Source organism: Pseudophryne corroboree, chromosome 6 (genome assembly GCF_028390025.1).
Source record: "Pseudophryne corroboree isolate aPseCor3 chromosome 6, aPseCor3.hap2, whole genome shotgun sequence".
NCBI classification, from domain to species: domain Eukaryota; kingdom Metazoa; phylum Chordata; class Amphibia; order Anura; family Myobatrachidae; genus Pseudophryne; species Pseudophryne corroboree.
Window position 1 is genome coordinate 829,709,922 of NC_086449.1, and position 16,474 is coordinate 829,726,395.

A 16,474-nucleotide genomic window follows, 5' to 3' on the forward strand; every position below is an offset into this window, starting at 1 on the left:
TTTCCCTGGAATTCTGGCACCCCAGCAGTTGACATTGAATATACAGTGAGTGCCACTTCATTTGTTCCGATATATATATATATGTATATATATATATATATATATATATATATATATATTTACCTATATATAGGCAGACTAGGCTGGTGTCCAGGCCACAAAGTTTGCAAAGTCACTAAATGAAGGAGGCAGAGGTATACAATAAAGGGGAACATGTATCAAAGATAAAGTAAAAGCCCATAGGCAAACACAGGGAGGGGTGTTTCCAGTTGCCTGGAAATCCCCCTTTCCCACAGCCTGGCTACTACATGCATTATAAAGGGTGGAATGGAGTGCCCAGTGGCTGCAGATTTTCCTATGTGAGTGTGTCTGTGGATCTGAGCGCTCAGTCATCGCACCAGAGAGAACATCAGGTAAGTGGTTACCGCCATCACTGGGCCTGTGTATGTCTGACGTACTGTGTTACATACACTGCACTCTGTGTTTGGGGCAGACTATAGCTTGTTACATGCAGATTATACATGCTTCATGGGCTGACGGCACTCACTCTAAAATCAGACATTTGGAAATCCCCCCCCCACCCCCCTCCTCCAGATATCCTGCGTTTGCCGCTGTAGCCAACCATTGAAAAATGAGAGGAGCTGATTGGTCGATACTTTATCTCTCTCTAAGGGTTGATACATTGTTCCGCTATGTGAGAGACCAATCATTGTATATGCCGAAGGCATCACCAGACGTTATGCAGCCTGGAATGTGGGTGCGAGGAGGGGATACGGGGATCAGTAAAACGAACGGTCTGACACTTGTAGCTGTGAATTTGGGTTATGAAACCTTCACCTCTGTGTATCGTCTGAGGAAGAGACCACAGAACCGAGGGTTGCTCTAAACGGTTAATCTGGATCAGGTTGGGCGTTCTTCATCAGCCCTCTCAGTAACTGGATATTAGGTGAGCTGGCTGGCACAATACAACAATTGTTGGATCACTGTATTATTCCTGCCTGGCTATAATTACCGGCCTCAGTGATTGCACTCAGTAATAACAGGGCTACGGGACAGACCAGACACCCGCAGGGTGTGTGCGGGTCACGGACAATAATTCCTCATCACCGTCTATATATTAGGGGAAAGTTTGTTGATATTGGGTTGTCTGTAATATCTGGTGTTATCCCCAAAAATGTAGTTCTGATTGATAACTTTTGGAGAGATTTATCAAAGTCTGGAGAGAGGTAATGGGGTCTATGTACTCAGACGTGGAGAGAGATAAAGTACCAGACAATCAGCTTTTAACTGTCATGTTACAGGCTGGGTTTTGAAAAATAACAGCAACTGATTGGTTGGCACTTTATCTCTCTCCAAACTATGATAAATCTGGCCCTTTGTCACAAGACTGCTGATGTGTAGCTACGCCCAAAGAGCGCACACACCGGAGACTTGGCCAGAGGGGCGATCTGCTGAATTTATGTCCACCTCAGCGACGCAATGGCTGCTGGGCTGACCCGCTGGGTCCCCCGGGACACCCTTAGTGTAGTCAGAGGATGGCCGCACAGGCGGTTTTAAGCGGCTTTCAGTTCTATTTTCAACAAAAATTAATCTAAAAATAAAAAAAATTAAATAAAAAAGGATTTAAGAGACCAGTAAAAGCAACGAGTAATTATGCTGGGATTGCGTTATAGAGAAAACGCTGTGTTTAAATAATGCGTTTATTCTATTAATATACCCTGAAAATTATACCGCCGCGATCCATCTAATATAGAAGATTACGCCTGGAGACGCCCTGTGCGGACAGGGAGAGGATGGGGAGGAGCAGTAACTGCGGTGCAAACGCCAAAATGGCCTTTCTTCCATTCATAATTAGGCCCTGAATCTCTAAGTTCACCAGTCAGAAGGGGAATAAAGTCTTATTTTTCAGCAGTAGGGGGATGAAGCATTGATAACAATAATATGTAAATCATCTTACTAGTTTATTATTAATGTATGTAGCCAGCCTGAAGAAATGTATGGAGTTAGGTCTGTTTTCATACGGAAATGTGTTGTGTGTAGCACAGTAATACAGCCACAAGGGGGAGCTGCCGCTCCTATGATTCTGCTTGCCAAGAGTATTACAGTACTGTACGTAATATATATATTCATGTACTGTAGTAGAATCATTAGGGAATGAATGAGATACAGACACAAAGCAATGTGTGTGTATATATATATATATATATAAATATATATATATATATATATATATATATATTTTTTTTTTTTTCTAAAAGGCAATAAAGAAATGATAGACAGCGTCTGATTGGTTGCTATGGGCAACATCATCACTTCTCTGTTTTAGAAGCTTTAGTAAATTTACCCCTAAAGGGTTATATTTAATAAAGGTCGACATGAATCATTTCTTGTCGATGTTAAATCGATGTTGTGTGTCAGGGGCTAAAATGCACATTTACTAAAAGGTGATTTTTTTTTTATACTGATTTTTTAAATGTTAGTAAATGTGTTTTACCCTGGAAACACAACATCGATGTAAAAATGACAAGAAACATAAAATGTCCCTTAAGTAAATACACCCCTCCCTGTCTTGCGGTCTCCCTGAGTCGCTGACTAATATTTCCTTCCTAGTTATATGTTAAGCGCACTAGATGTTGCGTTGTTTCTCAGAATCGCCTCCGTTTCTCCAGCTCTGATAACGAAACATTTCCGGAACCAGTCTGCGCGCGCCATCCCATGTTCAGCTGGCGGTAGGGATGTATCTAACCTTCTAAACAGGACATGTGTGCAGAGCCGGCCCTAACTAATATGATGCCCTAGGCAAGATTTTGGCTGGTGCCCCCTAGCACTGCTGCTAATTCTGCAGGAAATGCCTGACATGAGTCAGCTGGCAGCTCTGCTAACGTCGGGCGCCTTTTGATTATGAAAATGCATCTTATTTGCATTACTATGTGGCTAGGACGCACAAGCAGCTTCTGCTGATTAAAATGATATGCAGCATGCCTATATTCTGTGTGCGACTGCGGCTGTATCTGCATATGAAATGCTACATTACAGTGATTTCCAGGAATACAGTGTAACGTAGCATTTCGTATGCAGATACAGCCGCAGTCACACACAGAATATAGGCATGCCGCATATCATTTTAATCAGCAGAAGCTGCTGGTGCCCCTAAGCATACCAAATGCCCGGCTCTGCAGGTGTGGTAGTTGCCCTCAGCAACCAATCACATTCGGGCTATTATTTTCTAGAATGTGCTTGATAAATCATATCTAGAACCCGATTGGTTGCTATGGGCAACTTCTCTGTCCTCTTTAGAGGGTCCGATACCTCCCAATAACCTATTAACACGTGATGGGATTTCTACCATGGAAACCCCTGCAAATGAGTCATGTGACCAAAGTGGGCGTAGAGTTTTCTACAACCAGAAACGGGATGGCGTAAATTGCGCAAACACCCCCAATGCTATATCTGCCAAAAGTAATGCCACCGGTGACTGCCCCAGCCCCTGAGGCCGGGGAAGATGGGGTGTCATTTAATTTGTCCCTTTACTTGGGCGAGGGGTGTAATCTGCCCCCAGGGATTGCACAATACACTATGCTTTAGAGCTCAGCATTATTCCGCACGGTTGGCACAGTGGTTAGTGTTACTGCCTCACTGCACTGAGGTCTTGCGTTCAATTCCTACCAATGCCCTATCTGTGTGGAGTTTGTATGTACACAGTTGTTTGCACTGGTTTCCTCCCACAATTCAAAAACATACTGTTACGCCAATTGGCTTCCGACAAAAAAACAATAACCGAGTACCATTTTCCCAGTGATTATTTGTACGCTTTCTGCTGCTGATAGGGGACTCTGGTGAGGTGAGTATTAAAGAAATGGATGCAGTGTGTACAGTGTGGGCCCCCTGTTGGCAGCAGCAAGCGCACAAATAATCACTGGGAAAATGATGCGGCGGCCATTTTCTTGGTGTTTTGTGCCTCTAGTGCTCAGACTGTAATGCGCTCCCGGCTAGAGGGGAGGCGGCACACGGGCACCTGTAACTGACATTTTTCAAACACAGCCGGTAACAGTTAGGAGCTGATTGGCTGGTCCTTCATCTCCCCCCACTTTATCTCTTTCCAAGGCATAGTACATCTGGCCCTGCAAGCGCTAAGACACCTCCCAGTCTCCGCCCAGGACACCGGCACTTCTCCAAGACACCTCTGATCCCGCGCGCCTTGATCACAGCAGCGTTCTGCGTAATCTCCGTGCAACGCGTGCGCCATAGGAGACTTTCAGTATTTTCATGTACACACAGTAGCAGTAAGTCGCTCAACTACCTGAACATTGGCATTGCGTGTTCCCCATAGATTGTAAGCTCCTCTGGTGTGACTGAGATACTCTCTGTGCAGCGCTGCGGAATATGTGTGCGCTATGTAAATAACTGGTAATAATTTCCTGTATTTTTACAGCAAATTTATCTAATAAGCAAAGTGCTGACGTCACCTGACGGGAAATGGAGCCGCAGCTGATCAAATACGTCAACACGCTGAACCTGGAGGAAGTGACACCTCGCGCCTCAAAGGGTGAGAGAACAGATGACACTAGGCTCCATTAGAGTAGGACACTGATTACCGGCAGGATATTTAGTATAATGTCCCTGCGATACTTACACATATGCCACCGGTCTTTACCATAACTTACCTGCCCGGTGAGGTCCAGTGGTGTCCCCCTGCCATGCAGCATCTTCTCCTGTGGTCCTAGCAGCCTAGTGCTGCCAGCGACGGGTTACCGGCTAATGCGCATGTGCGACGGCCGCCTTTGCGTTCGCAGTGTGCTTCAACCCAGTGGGCCTGCAACTGGGACTCAAGGCCCAGATTTATCAAGCCTTGGAGAGCTATAAATAGCACGGTGATAAAGTACCAACCAATCAGCTCCTAACTGTCATGTTACAGGCTGTTTGAAAAATGACAGTTGTGAGCTGATTGGCTGATACTTTATCACTCACCATAGCTTGATAAATCTGCATCGCTAATGCCAGGTATAGCTAAGCTTCCCGCTGCCTGTGAAATACGGTATTTCAGCAATGCGATCCGGTCTCTAGGTCGACAGTAACGAGGTCGACACTATCTAGGTCGACCACTATTGGTCTACAGTAACTAGGTCGACAGGGTCTCTAGGTAGACATGTTCTAGGTCGACATGAGTTTTTCATGATTTTTTGATTTTTTTGCACCTTTTCATTCTTAACAACCCACGTGGACTACGATTGGAATGGTAATCTGTGCCGAGCACAGCGAAGTGAAGCAAGCCATGCGAGGGGACGCGGTGCACTAATTGGGGTTCCCGGTCACTCAACAAAGAAAAAAACACCAAAAAAACATAATAAGCTCATGTCGACCTTTTGACCTGACGACCTAGTTACTGTCGACATAGCTACTATCTACCTTCCATACCACACCCTTCAGCAATAACACCTTTTAGCTTCACAAAGGAACTAATCTGTTTATGGCTCTTTTTTAAATGGCGCCTCAGACTACTATTTACCTGCAGCCCCGCACCTTACTCCTCTCCCCTTACACATCTCGTCTCTAGGTCCAAAGACCTTCTCAGTGGAAGATGCAGTTGAGACCATTGGATTCGGCCGTTTCCACATCATGCTCTTTTTAATTATGGGGAGCACTGGGGTAAGTGTACTCACTGGTGCACAGAAGGAGTGGAGGTAGAGGCTAACAGAAGCAGGGATGAGGTGGGGAGTGGAGGCAGAGGATAACAGAAGCAGGGGTGAGGTTGAGAGTGGAGGCGGAGGCTAACAGAAGCAGAGGGGAGGTTGGGAGTGGAGGCAGAGGATAACAGAAGCAGAGGTGAGGTTGGGAGTAGATGCAGAGGATAACAGAAGCAGAGGTGAGGTTGGGAGTGGAGGCAGAGGATAACAGAAGCAGGGGTGAGGTTGGGAGTGGAGGTAGAGGATAACAGATGCAGGGGTGAGGTTGGGAGTGGAGGTAGAGCATAACAGAAGCAGGGGTGAGGTTGGGAGTGGAAGCAGAGGCTAACAGAACCAGGGATGAGGTTGGGAGTGGGGGCAGAGGATAACAGAAGCAGGGGTGAGGTTGGGAGTGGAGGCAGAGGCTAACAGAACCAGGGATGAGGTTGGGAGTGGAGGCAGGGGATAACAGAAGCAGGGGTAAGGTTGGGAGTAGAGGCACAGGATAACAGAAGCAGGGATGAGGTTGGGAGTGGAGGCAGAGCTAACAGAAGCAGGGGTGAGGTTGGGAGTGGAGGCAGAGGATAACAGAAGCAGGTGTGAGGTTGGGAGTGGAGGCAGAGGCTAACAGAAGCAGAGGTGAGGTTGGGAGTGGAGGCAGAGGAAAACAGAAACAGGAATGAGGTTGGGGGTGGAGGCAGAAGCTAACAGAGCAGGGGAGAAGTTGGGATTGGAGGAAGAGGATAACAGAAGCAGGGGTGAGGTTGGGAGTGGAGGCAGAGGATAACAGAAGCAGGGATGAGGTTGGGAGTGAAGGCAGAGGCTGACAGAAGCAGGGGTGAGGTTGGGAGTGAAGGCAGAGGCTAACAGAAGCAGGGGTGAGGTTGGGAGTGGAGGCAGAGGCTAACAGAACCAGGGATGAGGTTGGGAGTGGAGGCAGAGGCTAACAGAAGCAGAGATGAGGTTGGTAGTGGAGGCAGAGGCTAGCAGAGGTGAGGTTGGGAGTGGAGGCAGAGGATAACAGAAGCAGAGATGAGGTTGGGGGTGGAGGCAGAACCTAACAGAAGCAGAAGTGAGGTTGGGAGTGGAGGCAGAGGCTAACAGAAGCAGAGATGAGGTTGGGAGTGGAGGCAGAGTCTAACAGAAGCAGAGGTGAGGTTGGGAGTGGAGGTAGAGGATAACAGAAGCAGAGGTGAGGTTGGGGGTGGAGGCAGAGGATAACAGAAGCAGAGGTGAGGTTGGGAGTGGAGGCAGAGGATAACAGAAGCAGAGGTGAGGTTGGGAGTGGAGGCAGGGGATAACAGAAGCAGGGATGAGGTTGGGGGTGGAGGCAGAGGATAACAGAAGCAGGGGTGAGATTGGGAGTGGAGGCAGAGGATAACAGAAGCAGAGGTGAGGTTGGGAGTAGAGGCAGAGGATAACAGAACCAGGGATGAGGTTGGGAGTGGAGGCAGAGGATAACATAAGCAGGGGTGAGGTTGGGAGTGGAGGCAGAGGCTAACAGAACCAGGGATGAGGTTGGGAGTGGAGGCAGAGGATAACAGAAGCAGGGGTAAGGTTGTGAGTAGAGGCAGAGGATAACAGACGCAGGGATGAGGTTGGGAGTGGAGGCAGAGGCTAACAGAAGCAGGGGTGAGGTTGGGAGTGAAGGCAGAGGCTAACAGAACCAGGGATGAGGTTGGGAGTGAAGGCAGAGGCTAACAGAACCAGGGATGATGTTGGGAGTAGAGGCAGAGGATAACAGAAGCAAGTGTGAGGTTGGGAGTGGAGGCAGAGGCTAACAGAAGCAGAGGTGAGGTTGGGAGTGGAGGCAGAGGAAAACAGAAACAGGAATGAGGTTGGGGGTGGAGGCAGAAGCTAACAGAGCAGGGGTGAAGTTGGGAGTGGAGGCAGAGGATAACAGAAGCAGAGATGAGGTTGGGAGTGAAGGCAGAAGCTGACAGAAGCAGGGGTGAGGTTAGGAGTGAAGGCAGAGGCTAACAGAAGCAGAGGTGAGGTTGGGAGTGGAGGCAGAGGCTAACAGAACAAGGGATGAGGTTGGGAGTGGAGGCAGAGGCTAACAGAAACAGGAATGGGGTTGGGGGTGGAGGCAGAAGCTAACAGAGCAGGGGTGAAGTTGGGAGTGGAGGAAGAGGATAACAGAAGCAGGGGTGAGGTTGGGAGTGGAGGCAGAGGATAACAGAAGCAGAGATGAGGTTGGGAGTGAAGGCAGAAGCTGACAGAAGCAGGGGTGAGGTTGGGAGTGAAGGCAGAGGCTAACAGAAGCAGGGGTGAGGTTGGGAGTGGAGGCAGAGGCTAACAGAACAAGGGATGAGGTTGGGAGTGGAGGCAGAGGCTAACAGAAGCAGAGATGAGGTTGGGAGTGGAGGCAGAGGCTAACAGAAGCAGAGGTGAGGTAGGGAGTGGAGGTAGAGGATAACAGAAGCAGAGGTGAGGTTGGGGGTGGAGGCAGAGGATAACAGAAGCAGAGGTGAGGTTGGGAGTGGAGGCAGAGGATAACAGAAGCAGAGGTGAGGTTGGGAGTGGAGGCAGGGGATAACAGAAGCAGAGGTGAGGTTGGAGTGGAGGCAGAGGATAACAGAAGCAGAGGGGAGGTTGGGAGTGGAGGCAGAGGATAACAAAAGCAGGGGTGAGGTTGGGAGTGGAGGCAGGGGATAACAGAAGCAGGGATGAGGTTGGGAGTGGAGGCAGGGGATAACAGAAGCAGGGATGAGGTTGGGGGTGGAGGCAGAGGATAACAGAAGCAGAGGTGAGGTTGGGAGTAGAGGCAGAGGATAACAGAAGCAGAGGTGAGGTTGGAAGTAGAGGCAGAGGATAACAGAAGCAGGGATGAGGTTGGGGGTGGAGGCAGAGGATAACAGAAGCAGGGATGAGGTTGGGGGTGGAGGCAGAGGATAACAGAAGCAGAGGTGAGGTTGGGAGTAGAGGCAGAGGATAACAGAAGCAGAGGTGAGGTTGGAAGTAGAGGCAGAGGATAACAGAAGTAGAGGTGAGGTTTGGAGTGGAGGCAGGGGATGAGAGTAGACTGTTAGGCAGAAGTTACCAAGTGGTGGGGAGAGGAGGTAGAGGATAGGAGTTTGGGGCAAAAGGATAAGTGGGGAGGTTGAGTAACAAGGGCAGTGTTAGTGGGTGGGAGGGATGGCAAAGGATAGCAGGGGAAGGGATGTAGGGGTGTAGTCAGAGGGCAGCAGTGTAGGTTAATGAGAGAGGAGGCAGAAAGGCAGATAGTTGGGGAAAGCGTGAGGCTGTGAGTGTAGGTAGAGGATAGCAAGGCAGAAGGTGGGATGAAAGGGGATGCATCGAATATTTGAGTAAGGGATTAAACTGGTAACGGAGGCAAAGAAGAGATGGTCTAGGAGTGGGAGGAAAGGCAAAGGGTAGCTGAGCAAGGGATGGGACTGGGAGGGGAGATAGAGGAGAGATGGGCAGGTGGTAATTGTGGGAGAGGAGGAAGTGGATTGATGGACAGGAGGTGGGACCGGGAGTGGAGACAGCAGACAGCTGGGCTAGAGGCACACTTGCCTACCTGACCGTCTCCATGAGGGAGAAAATGCTCTGTTCCTGGACTTTCCTGGTAATGTATGATTGCCATCACCTGTGGAGAGCTAGGTAATGGATAAGAAAGGTGTGTCACCACAGGTGATGGCAATCATACATTACCAGGAAAGTCCAGGAACAGAGCATTGTCTCCCTCATGGAGACGGTCAGGTAGGCAAGTATGGCTAAAGGTGGGAGTAGGAGGGGAGGCAGGGGATAGCTGGGAAGAGGTGGGAGTAGGAGGGTAGGCAGGGGATAGCTGGGCTAGAGGTGGGAGTTGGAGGGGAGGCAGGGGATAGCTGGGCAAGAGGTGGGAGTAGGAGGGGAGGCAGGGGATAGCTGGGCTAGAGGTGGGAGTAGGAGAGGAGGCAGGGGATAGCTGGGCTAGAGGTGGGAGTTGGAGGGGAGGCAGGGGATAGCTGGGCTAGAGGTGGGAGTAGGAGGGGAGGCAGGGGATAGCTGGGCTAGAGGTGGGAGTAGGAGAGGAGGCAGGGAATAGCTGGGCTAGAGGTGGGAGTTGGAGGGGAGGCAGGGGATAGCTGGGCTAGAGGTGGGAGTTGGAGGGGAGGCAGGGGATAGCTGGGCTAGAGGTGGGAGTAGGAGGGGAGTCAGGGGATAGCTGGGCTAGAGGTGGGAGTAGGAGGGGAGTCAGGGGATAGCTGGGCTAGAGGTGGGAGGAGGAGGGGAGGCAGGGGATAGCTGGGCTAGAGGTGGGAGTTGGAGGGGAGGCAGGGGATAGCTGGGCTAGAGGTGGGAGTAGGAGGGGAGTCAGGGGATAGCTGGGCTAGAGGTGGGAGTAGGAGGGGAGTCAGGGGATAGCTGGACTAGAGGTGGGAGGAGGAGGGGAGGCAGGGGATAGCTGGGCTAGAGGTAGGAGTTGGAGGGGAGGCAGGGGATAGCTGGGCTAGAGGTGGGAGGAGGAGGGGAGGCAGGGGATAGCTGGGCTAGAGGTGGGAGTAGGAGGGGAGTCAGGGGATAGCTGGGCTAGAGGTGGGAGTAGGAGGGGAGGCAGGGGATAGCTGGGCTAGAGGTGGGAGTAGGAGGGGAGGCAGGGGATAGCTGGGCTAGAGGTGGGAGTAGGAGGGGAGGCAGGGGATAGCTGGGCTAGAGGTGGGAATTGGAGGGGAGGCAGGGGATAGCTGGGCTAGAGGTGGGAGTAGGAGGGGAGGCAGGGGATAGCTGGGCTAGAGGTGGGAGGAGGAGGGGAGGCAGGGGATAGCTGGGCAAGAGGTGGGAGTAGGAGGGGAGACAGGGGATAGCTGGGCAAGAGGTGGGAGGAGGAGGGGAGGCAGGGGATAGCTGGGCAAGAGGTGGGAGGAGGAGGGGAGGCAGGGGAAAGCTGGGCTAGAGGTGGGAGGAGGAGGGGAGGCAGGGGATAGCTGGGCTAGAGGTGGGAGTAGGAGGGGAGGCAGGGGATAGCTGGGCAAGAGGTGGGAGTAGGAGGGGAGGCAGGGGATAGCTGGGCAAGAGGTGGGAGTAGGAGGGGAGGCAGGGGATAGCTGGGCTAGAGGTGGGAGTAGGAGGGGAGGCAGGGGACAGCTGGGCTAGAGGTGGGAGTAGGAGGGGAGGCAGGGGATAGCTGGGCTAGAGGTGGGAGTAGGAGGGGAGGCAGGGGATAGCTGGGCAAGAGGTTGGAGGAGGAGGGGAGGCAGGGGATAGCTGGGAAAAGGTGGGAGTAGGAGGGGAGGCAGGGGATAGCTGGGCTAGAGGTGGGAATTGGAGGGGAGGCAGGGGATAGCTAGGCAAGAGGTGGGAGGAGGAGGGGAGGCAGGGGATAGCTGGGAAGAGGTGGGAGGAGGAGGGGAGGCAGGGGATAGCTGGGAAGAGGTGGGAGTAGGAGGGGAGGCAGGAAATAGCTGGGCTAGAGGTGGGAATTGGAGGGGAGGCAGGGGATAGCTGGGCAAGAGGTGGGAGTAGGAGGGGAGGCAGGGGATAGTTGGGCTAGAGGTGGGAGGAGGAGGGGAGGCAGGGGATATCTGGGCAAGAGGTGGGAGGAGGAGGGGAGGCAGGGGATAGCTGGGCTAGAGGTGGGAGTAGGAGGGGAGGCAGGGGATAGCTGGGAAGAGGTGGGAGCAGGAGGGGAGGCAGGGGATAGCTGGGCTAGAGGTGGGAGTAGGAGGGGAGGCAGGGGATTGCTGGGCAAGAGGTTGGAGGAGGAGGGGAGGCAGGGGATAGCTGGGCTAGAGGTGGGAGTAGGAGGGGAGGCAGGGGATAGCTGGGCTAGAGGTGGGAGTAGGAGGGGAGGCAGGGGATAGCTGGGAAGAGGTGGGAGTAGGAGGGGAGGCAGGGGATAGCTGGGAAGAGGTGGGAGTAGGAGGGGAGACGGGATAGCTGAGCTAGAGGTGGGAGTAGGAGGGGAGGCAGGGGATAGCTGGGAAGAGGTGGGAGGAGGAGGGGAGGCAGGGGATAGCTGGGCTAGAGGTGGGAGTAGGAGGGGAGGCAGGGGATAGCTGGGCAAGAGGTGGGAGTAGGAGGGGAGGCAGGGGATAGCTGGGCTAGAGGTGGGAGGAGGAGGGGAGGCAGGGTATATCTGGGCAAGAGGTGGGGGGAGGAGGGGAGGCAGGAGATAGCTGGGCTAGAGGTGGGAGTAGGAGGGGAGGCAGGGGATAGCTGGAAAGAGGTGGGAGCAGGAGGGGAGGCAGGGGATAGCTGGGCTAGAGGTGGGAATTGGAGGGGAGGCAGGGGATAGCTGGGCAAGAGGTGGGAGTAGGAGGGGAGGCAGGGGATAGCTGGGCTAGAGGTGGGAGGAGGAGGGGAGGCAGGGGATATCTGGGCAAGAGGTGGGAGGAGGAGGGGAGGCAGGGGATAGCTGGGCTAGAGGTGGGAGTAGGAGGGGAGGCAGGGGATAGCTGGGAAGAGGTGGGAACAGGAGGGGAGGCAGGGGATAGCTGGGCTAGAGGTGGGAGTAGGAGGGGAGGCAGGGGATTGCTGGGCAAGAGGTTGGAGGAGAAGGGGAGACAGGGGATAGCTGGGCTAGAGGTGGGAGTAGGAGGGGAGGCAGGGGATAGCTGGGCTAGAGGTGGGAGTAGGAAGGGAGGCAGGGGATAGCTGGGAAGAGGTGGGAGTAGGAGGGGAGGTAGGGGATAGCTGGGAAGAGGTGGGAGTAGTAGGGGAGACAGGGGATAGCTGGGCTAGAGGTGGGAGTAGGAGGGGAGGCAGGGGATAGCTGGGAAGAGGTGGGAGGAGGAGTGGAGGCAGGGGATAGCTGGGCTAGAGGTGGGAGTAGGAGGGTAGGCAGGGGATAGCTGGGCTAGAGGTGGGAGTTGGAGGGGAGGCAGGGGATAGCTGGGCAAGAGGTGGGAGTAGGAGGGGAGGCAGGGGATAGCTGGGCTAGAGGTGGGAGTAGGAGAGGAGGCAGGGGATAGCTGGGCTAGAGGTGGGAGTTGGAGGGGAGGCAGGGGATAGCTGGGCTAGAGGTGGGAGTAGGAGGGGAGGCAGGGGATAGCTGGGCTAGAGGTGGGAGTAGGAGAGGAGGCAGGGAATAGCTGGGCTAGAGGTGGGAGTTGGAGGGGAGGCAGGGGATAGCTGGGCTAGAGGTGGGAGTTGGAGGGGAGGCAGGGGATAGCTGGACTAGAGGTGGGAGTAGGAGGGGAGTCAGGGGATAGCTGGGCTAGAGGTGGGAGTAGGAGGGGAGTCAGGGGATAGCTGGGCTAGAGGTGGGAGGAGGAGGGGAGGCAGGGGATAGCTGGGCTAGAGGTGGGAGTTGGAGGGGAGGCAGGGGATAGCTGGGCTAGAGGTGGGAGTAGGAGGGGAGTCAGGGGATAGCTGGGCTAGAGGTGGGAGTAGGAGGGGAGTCAGGGGATAGCTGGACTAGAGGTGGGAGGAGGAGGGGAGGCAGGGGATAGCTGGGCTAGAGGTAGGAGTTGGAGGGGAGGCAGGGGATAGCTGGGCTAGAGGTGGGAGGAGGAGGGGAGGCAGGGGATAGCTGGGCTAGAGGTGGGAGTAGGAGGGGAGTCAGGGGATAGCTGGGCTAGAGGTGGGAGTAGGAGGGGAGGCAGGGGATAGCTGGGCTAGAGGTGGGAGTAGGAGGGGAGGCAGGGGATAGCTGGGCTAGAGGTGGGAGTAGGAGGGGAGGCAGGGGATAGCTGGGCTAGAGGTGGGAATTGGAGGGGAGGCAGGGGATAGCTGGGCTAGAGGTGGGAGTAGGAGGGGAGGCAGGGGATAGCTGGGCTAGAGGTGGGAGGAGGAGGGGAGGCAGGGGATAGCTGGGCAAGAGGTGGGAGTAGGAGGGGAGACAGGGGATAGCTGGGCAAGAGGTGGGAGGAGGAGGGGAGGCAGGGGATAGCTGGGCAAGAGGTGGGAGGAGGAGGGGAGGCAGGGGAAAGCTGGGCTAGAGGTGGGAGGAGGAGGGGAGGCAGGGGATAGCTGGGCTAGAGGTGGGAGTAGGAGGGGAGGCAGGGGATAGCTGGGCAAGAGGTGGGAGTAGGAGGGGAGGCAGGGGATAGCTGGGCAAGAGGTGGGAGTAGGAGGGGAGGCAGGGGATAGCTGGGCTAGAGGTGGGAGTAGGAGGGGAGGCAGGGGACAGCTGGGCTAGAGGTGGGAGTAGGAGGGGAGGCAGGGGATAGCTGGGCTAGAGGTGGGAGTAGGAGGGGAGGCAGGGGATAGCTGGGCAAGAGGTTGGAGGAGGAGGGGAGGCAGGGGATAGCTGGGAAAAGGTGGGAGTAGGAGGGGAGGCAGGGGATAGCTGGGCTAGAGGTGGGAATTGGAGGGGAGGCAGGGGATAGCTAGGCAAGAGGTGGGAGGAGGAGGGGAGGCAGGGGATAGCTGGGAAGAGGTGGGAGGAGGAGGGGAGGCAGGGGATAGCTGGGAAGAGGTGGGAGTAGGAGGGGAGGCAGGAAATAGCTGGGCTAGAGGTGGGAATTGGAGGGGAGGCAGGGGATAGCTGGGCAAGAGGTGGGAGTAGGAGGGGAGGCAGGGGATAGTTGGGCTAGAGGTGGGAGGAGGAGGGGAGGCAGGGGATATCTGGGCAAGAGGTGGGAGGAGGAGGGGAGGCAGGGGATAGCTGGGCTAGAGGTGGGAGTAGGAGGGGAGGCAGGGGATAGCTGGGAAGAGGTGGGAGCAGGAGGGGAGGCAGGGGATAGCTGGGCTAGAGGTGGGAGTAGGAGGGGAGGCAGGGGATTGCTGGGCAAGAGGTTGGAGGAGGAGGGGAGGCAGGGGATAGCTGGGCTAGAGGTGGGAGTAGGAGGGGAGGCAGGGGATAGCTGGGCTAGAGGTGGGAGTAGGAGGGGAGGCAGGGGATAGCTGGGAAGAGGTGGGAGTAGGAGGGGAGGCAGGGGATAGCTGGGAAGAGGTGGGAGTAGGAGGGGAGACGGGATAGCTGAGCTAGAGGTGGGAGTAGGAGGGGAGGCAGGGGATAGCTGGGAAGAGGTGGGAGGAGGAGGGGAGGCAGGGGATAGCTGGGCTAGAGGTGGGAGTAGGAGGGGAGGCAGGGGATAGCTGGGCAAGAGGTGGGAGTAGGAGGGGAGGCAGGGGATAGCTGGGCTAGAGGTGGGAGGAGGAGGGGAGGCAGGGTATATCTGGGCAAGAGGTGGGGGGAGGAGGGGAGGCAGGAGATAGCTGGGCTAGAGGTGGGAGTAGGAGGGGAGGCAGGGGATAGCTGGAAAGAGGTGGGAGCAGGAGGGGAGGCAGGGGATAGCTGGGCTAGAGGTGGGAATTGGAGGGGAGGCAGGGGATAGCTGGGCAAGAGGTGGGAGTAGGAGGGGAGGCAGGGGATAGCTGGGCTAGAGGTGGGAGGAGGAGGGGAGGCAGGGGATATCTGGGCAAGAGGTGGGAGGAGGAGGGGAGGCAGGGGATAGCTGGGCTAGAGGTGGGAGTAGGAGGGGAGGCAGGGGATAGCTGGGAAGAGGTGGGAACAGGAGGGGAGGCAGGGGATAGCTGGGCTAGAGGTGGGAGTAGGAGGGGAGGCAGGGGATTGCTGGGCAAGAGGTTGGAGGAGAAGGGGAGACAGGGGATAGCTGGGCTAGAGGTGGGAGTAGGAGGGGAGGCAGGGGATAGCTGGGCTAGAGGTGGGAGTAGGAAGGGAGGCAGGGGATAGCTGGGAAGAGGTGGGAGTAGGAGGGGAGGTAGGGGATAGCTGGGAAGAGGTGGGAGTAGTAGGGGAGACAGGGGATAGCTGGGCTAGAGGTGGGAGTAGGAGGGGAGGCAGGGGATAGCTGGGAAGAGGTGGGAGGAGGAGTGGAGGCAGGGGATAGCTGGGCTAGAGGTGGGAGTAGGAGGGGAGGCAGGGGATAGCTGGGCTAGAGATGGGAGTAGGAGGGGAGGCAGGGGATAGCTGGGAAGAGGTGGGAGTAGGAGGGGAGGCAGGGGATAGCTGGGAAGAGGTGGGAGTAGGAGGGGAGGCAGGGGATAGCTGGGAAGAGGTGGGAGTAGGAGGGGAGGCAGGGGATAGCTGGGCTAGAGGTGGGAGTAGGAGGGGAGGCAGGGGATAGCTGGGAAGAGGTGGGAGTAGGAGGGGAGGCAGGGGATAGCTGGGAAGAGGTGGGAGTAGGAGGGGAGGCAGGGGATAGCTGGGAAGAGGTGGGAGTAGGAGACGAGGCAGGGGATAGCTGGGCTATAGGTGGGAGTAGGAGGGGAGGCAGGGGATAGCTGGGAAGAGGTGGGAGGAGGAGGGGAGGCAGGGGATAGCTGGGAAGAGGTGGGAGGAGGAGGGGAGGCAGGGGATAGCTGGGAAGAGGTGGGAGTAGGAGGGGAGGCAGGGGATAGCTGGGCAAGAGGTGCGAGTAGGAGGGGAGGCAGGGGATAGCTGGGCTAGAGGTGGGAGGAGGAGGGGAGGCAGGGGATAGCTGGGAAGAGGTGGGAGGAGGAGGGGAGGCAGGGGATAGCTGGGCTAGAGGTGGGAGTAGGAGGGGAGGCAGGGGATAGCTGGGCTAGAGGTGGGAGTAGGAGGGGAGGCAGGGGATAGCTGGGCTAGAGGTGGGAATTGGAGGGGAGGCAGGGGATAGCTGGGCTAGAGGTGGGAGTAGGAGGGGAGGCAGGGGATAGCTGGGAAGAGGTGGGAGTAGGAGGGGAGGCAGGATATAGCTGGGAAGAGGTGGGAGTAGGAGGGGAGGAAGGGGATAGCTGGGCTAGAGGTGGGAGTAGGAGGGGAGGCAGGGGATAGCCGGGAAGAGGTGGGAGTAGGAGGGGAGGCAGGGGATAGCTGGGCTAGAGGTGGGAGTAGGAGGGGAGGCAGGGGATAGCTGGGAAGAGGTGGGAGTAGGAGGGGAGGCAGGGGATAGCTGGGAAGAAGTGGGAGTAGGAGGGGAGGCAGGGGATAGCTGGGAAGAGGTGGGAGT

The 16,474-nt window shown here is 55.5% G+C and overlaps 1 protein-coding gene across 4 annotated transcripts in view; it reads left to right on the forward strand.

Annotated features, from left to right (window-relative positions):
* SVOPL (SVOP like) overlaps nucleotides 1–16,474 on the forward strand; it is a 134,094-nt gene that overhangs the window by 21,512 nt on the left and 96,108 nt on the right. For 2 of the 4 annotated variants that reach the window (XM_063929357.1, XM_063929360.1), the window contains exons 1-3: nucleotides 4,012–4,283; nucleotides 4,433–4,546; nucleotides 5,555–5,646. In XM_063929357.1, coding sequence (XP_063785427.1) covers nucleotides 4,477–4,546; nucleotides 5,555–5,646 — 162 coding nt within the window. In that variant the 5' untranslated portion in view covers nucleotides 4,012–4,283; nucleotides 4,433–4,476. Of the gene's footprint in view, nucleotides 1–4,011; nucleotides 4,284–4,314; nucleotides 4,334–4,432; nucleotides 4,547–5,554; nucleotides 5,647–16,474 lie in introns of those variants that run through there. The other 2 variants (XM_063929358.1, XM_063929359.1) reach the window with 2 other exon arrangements.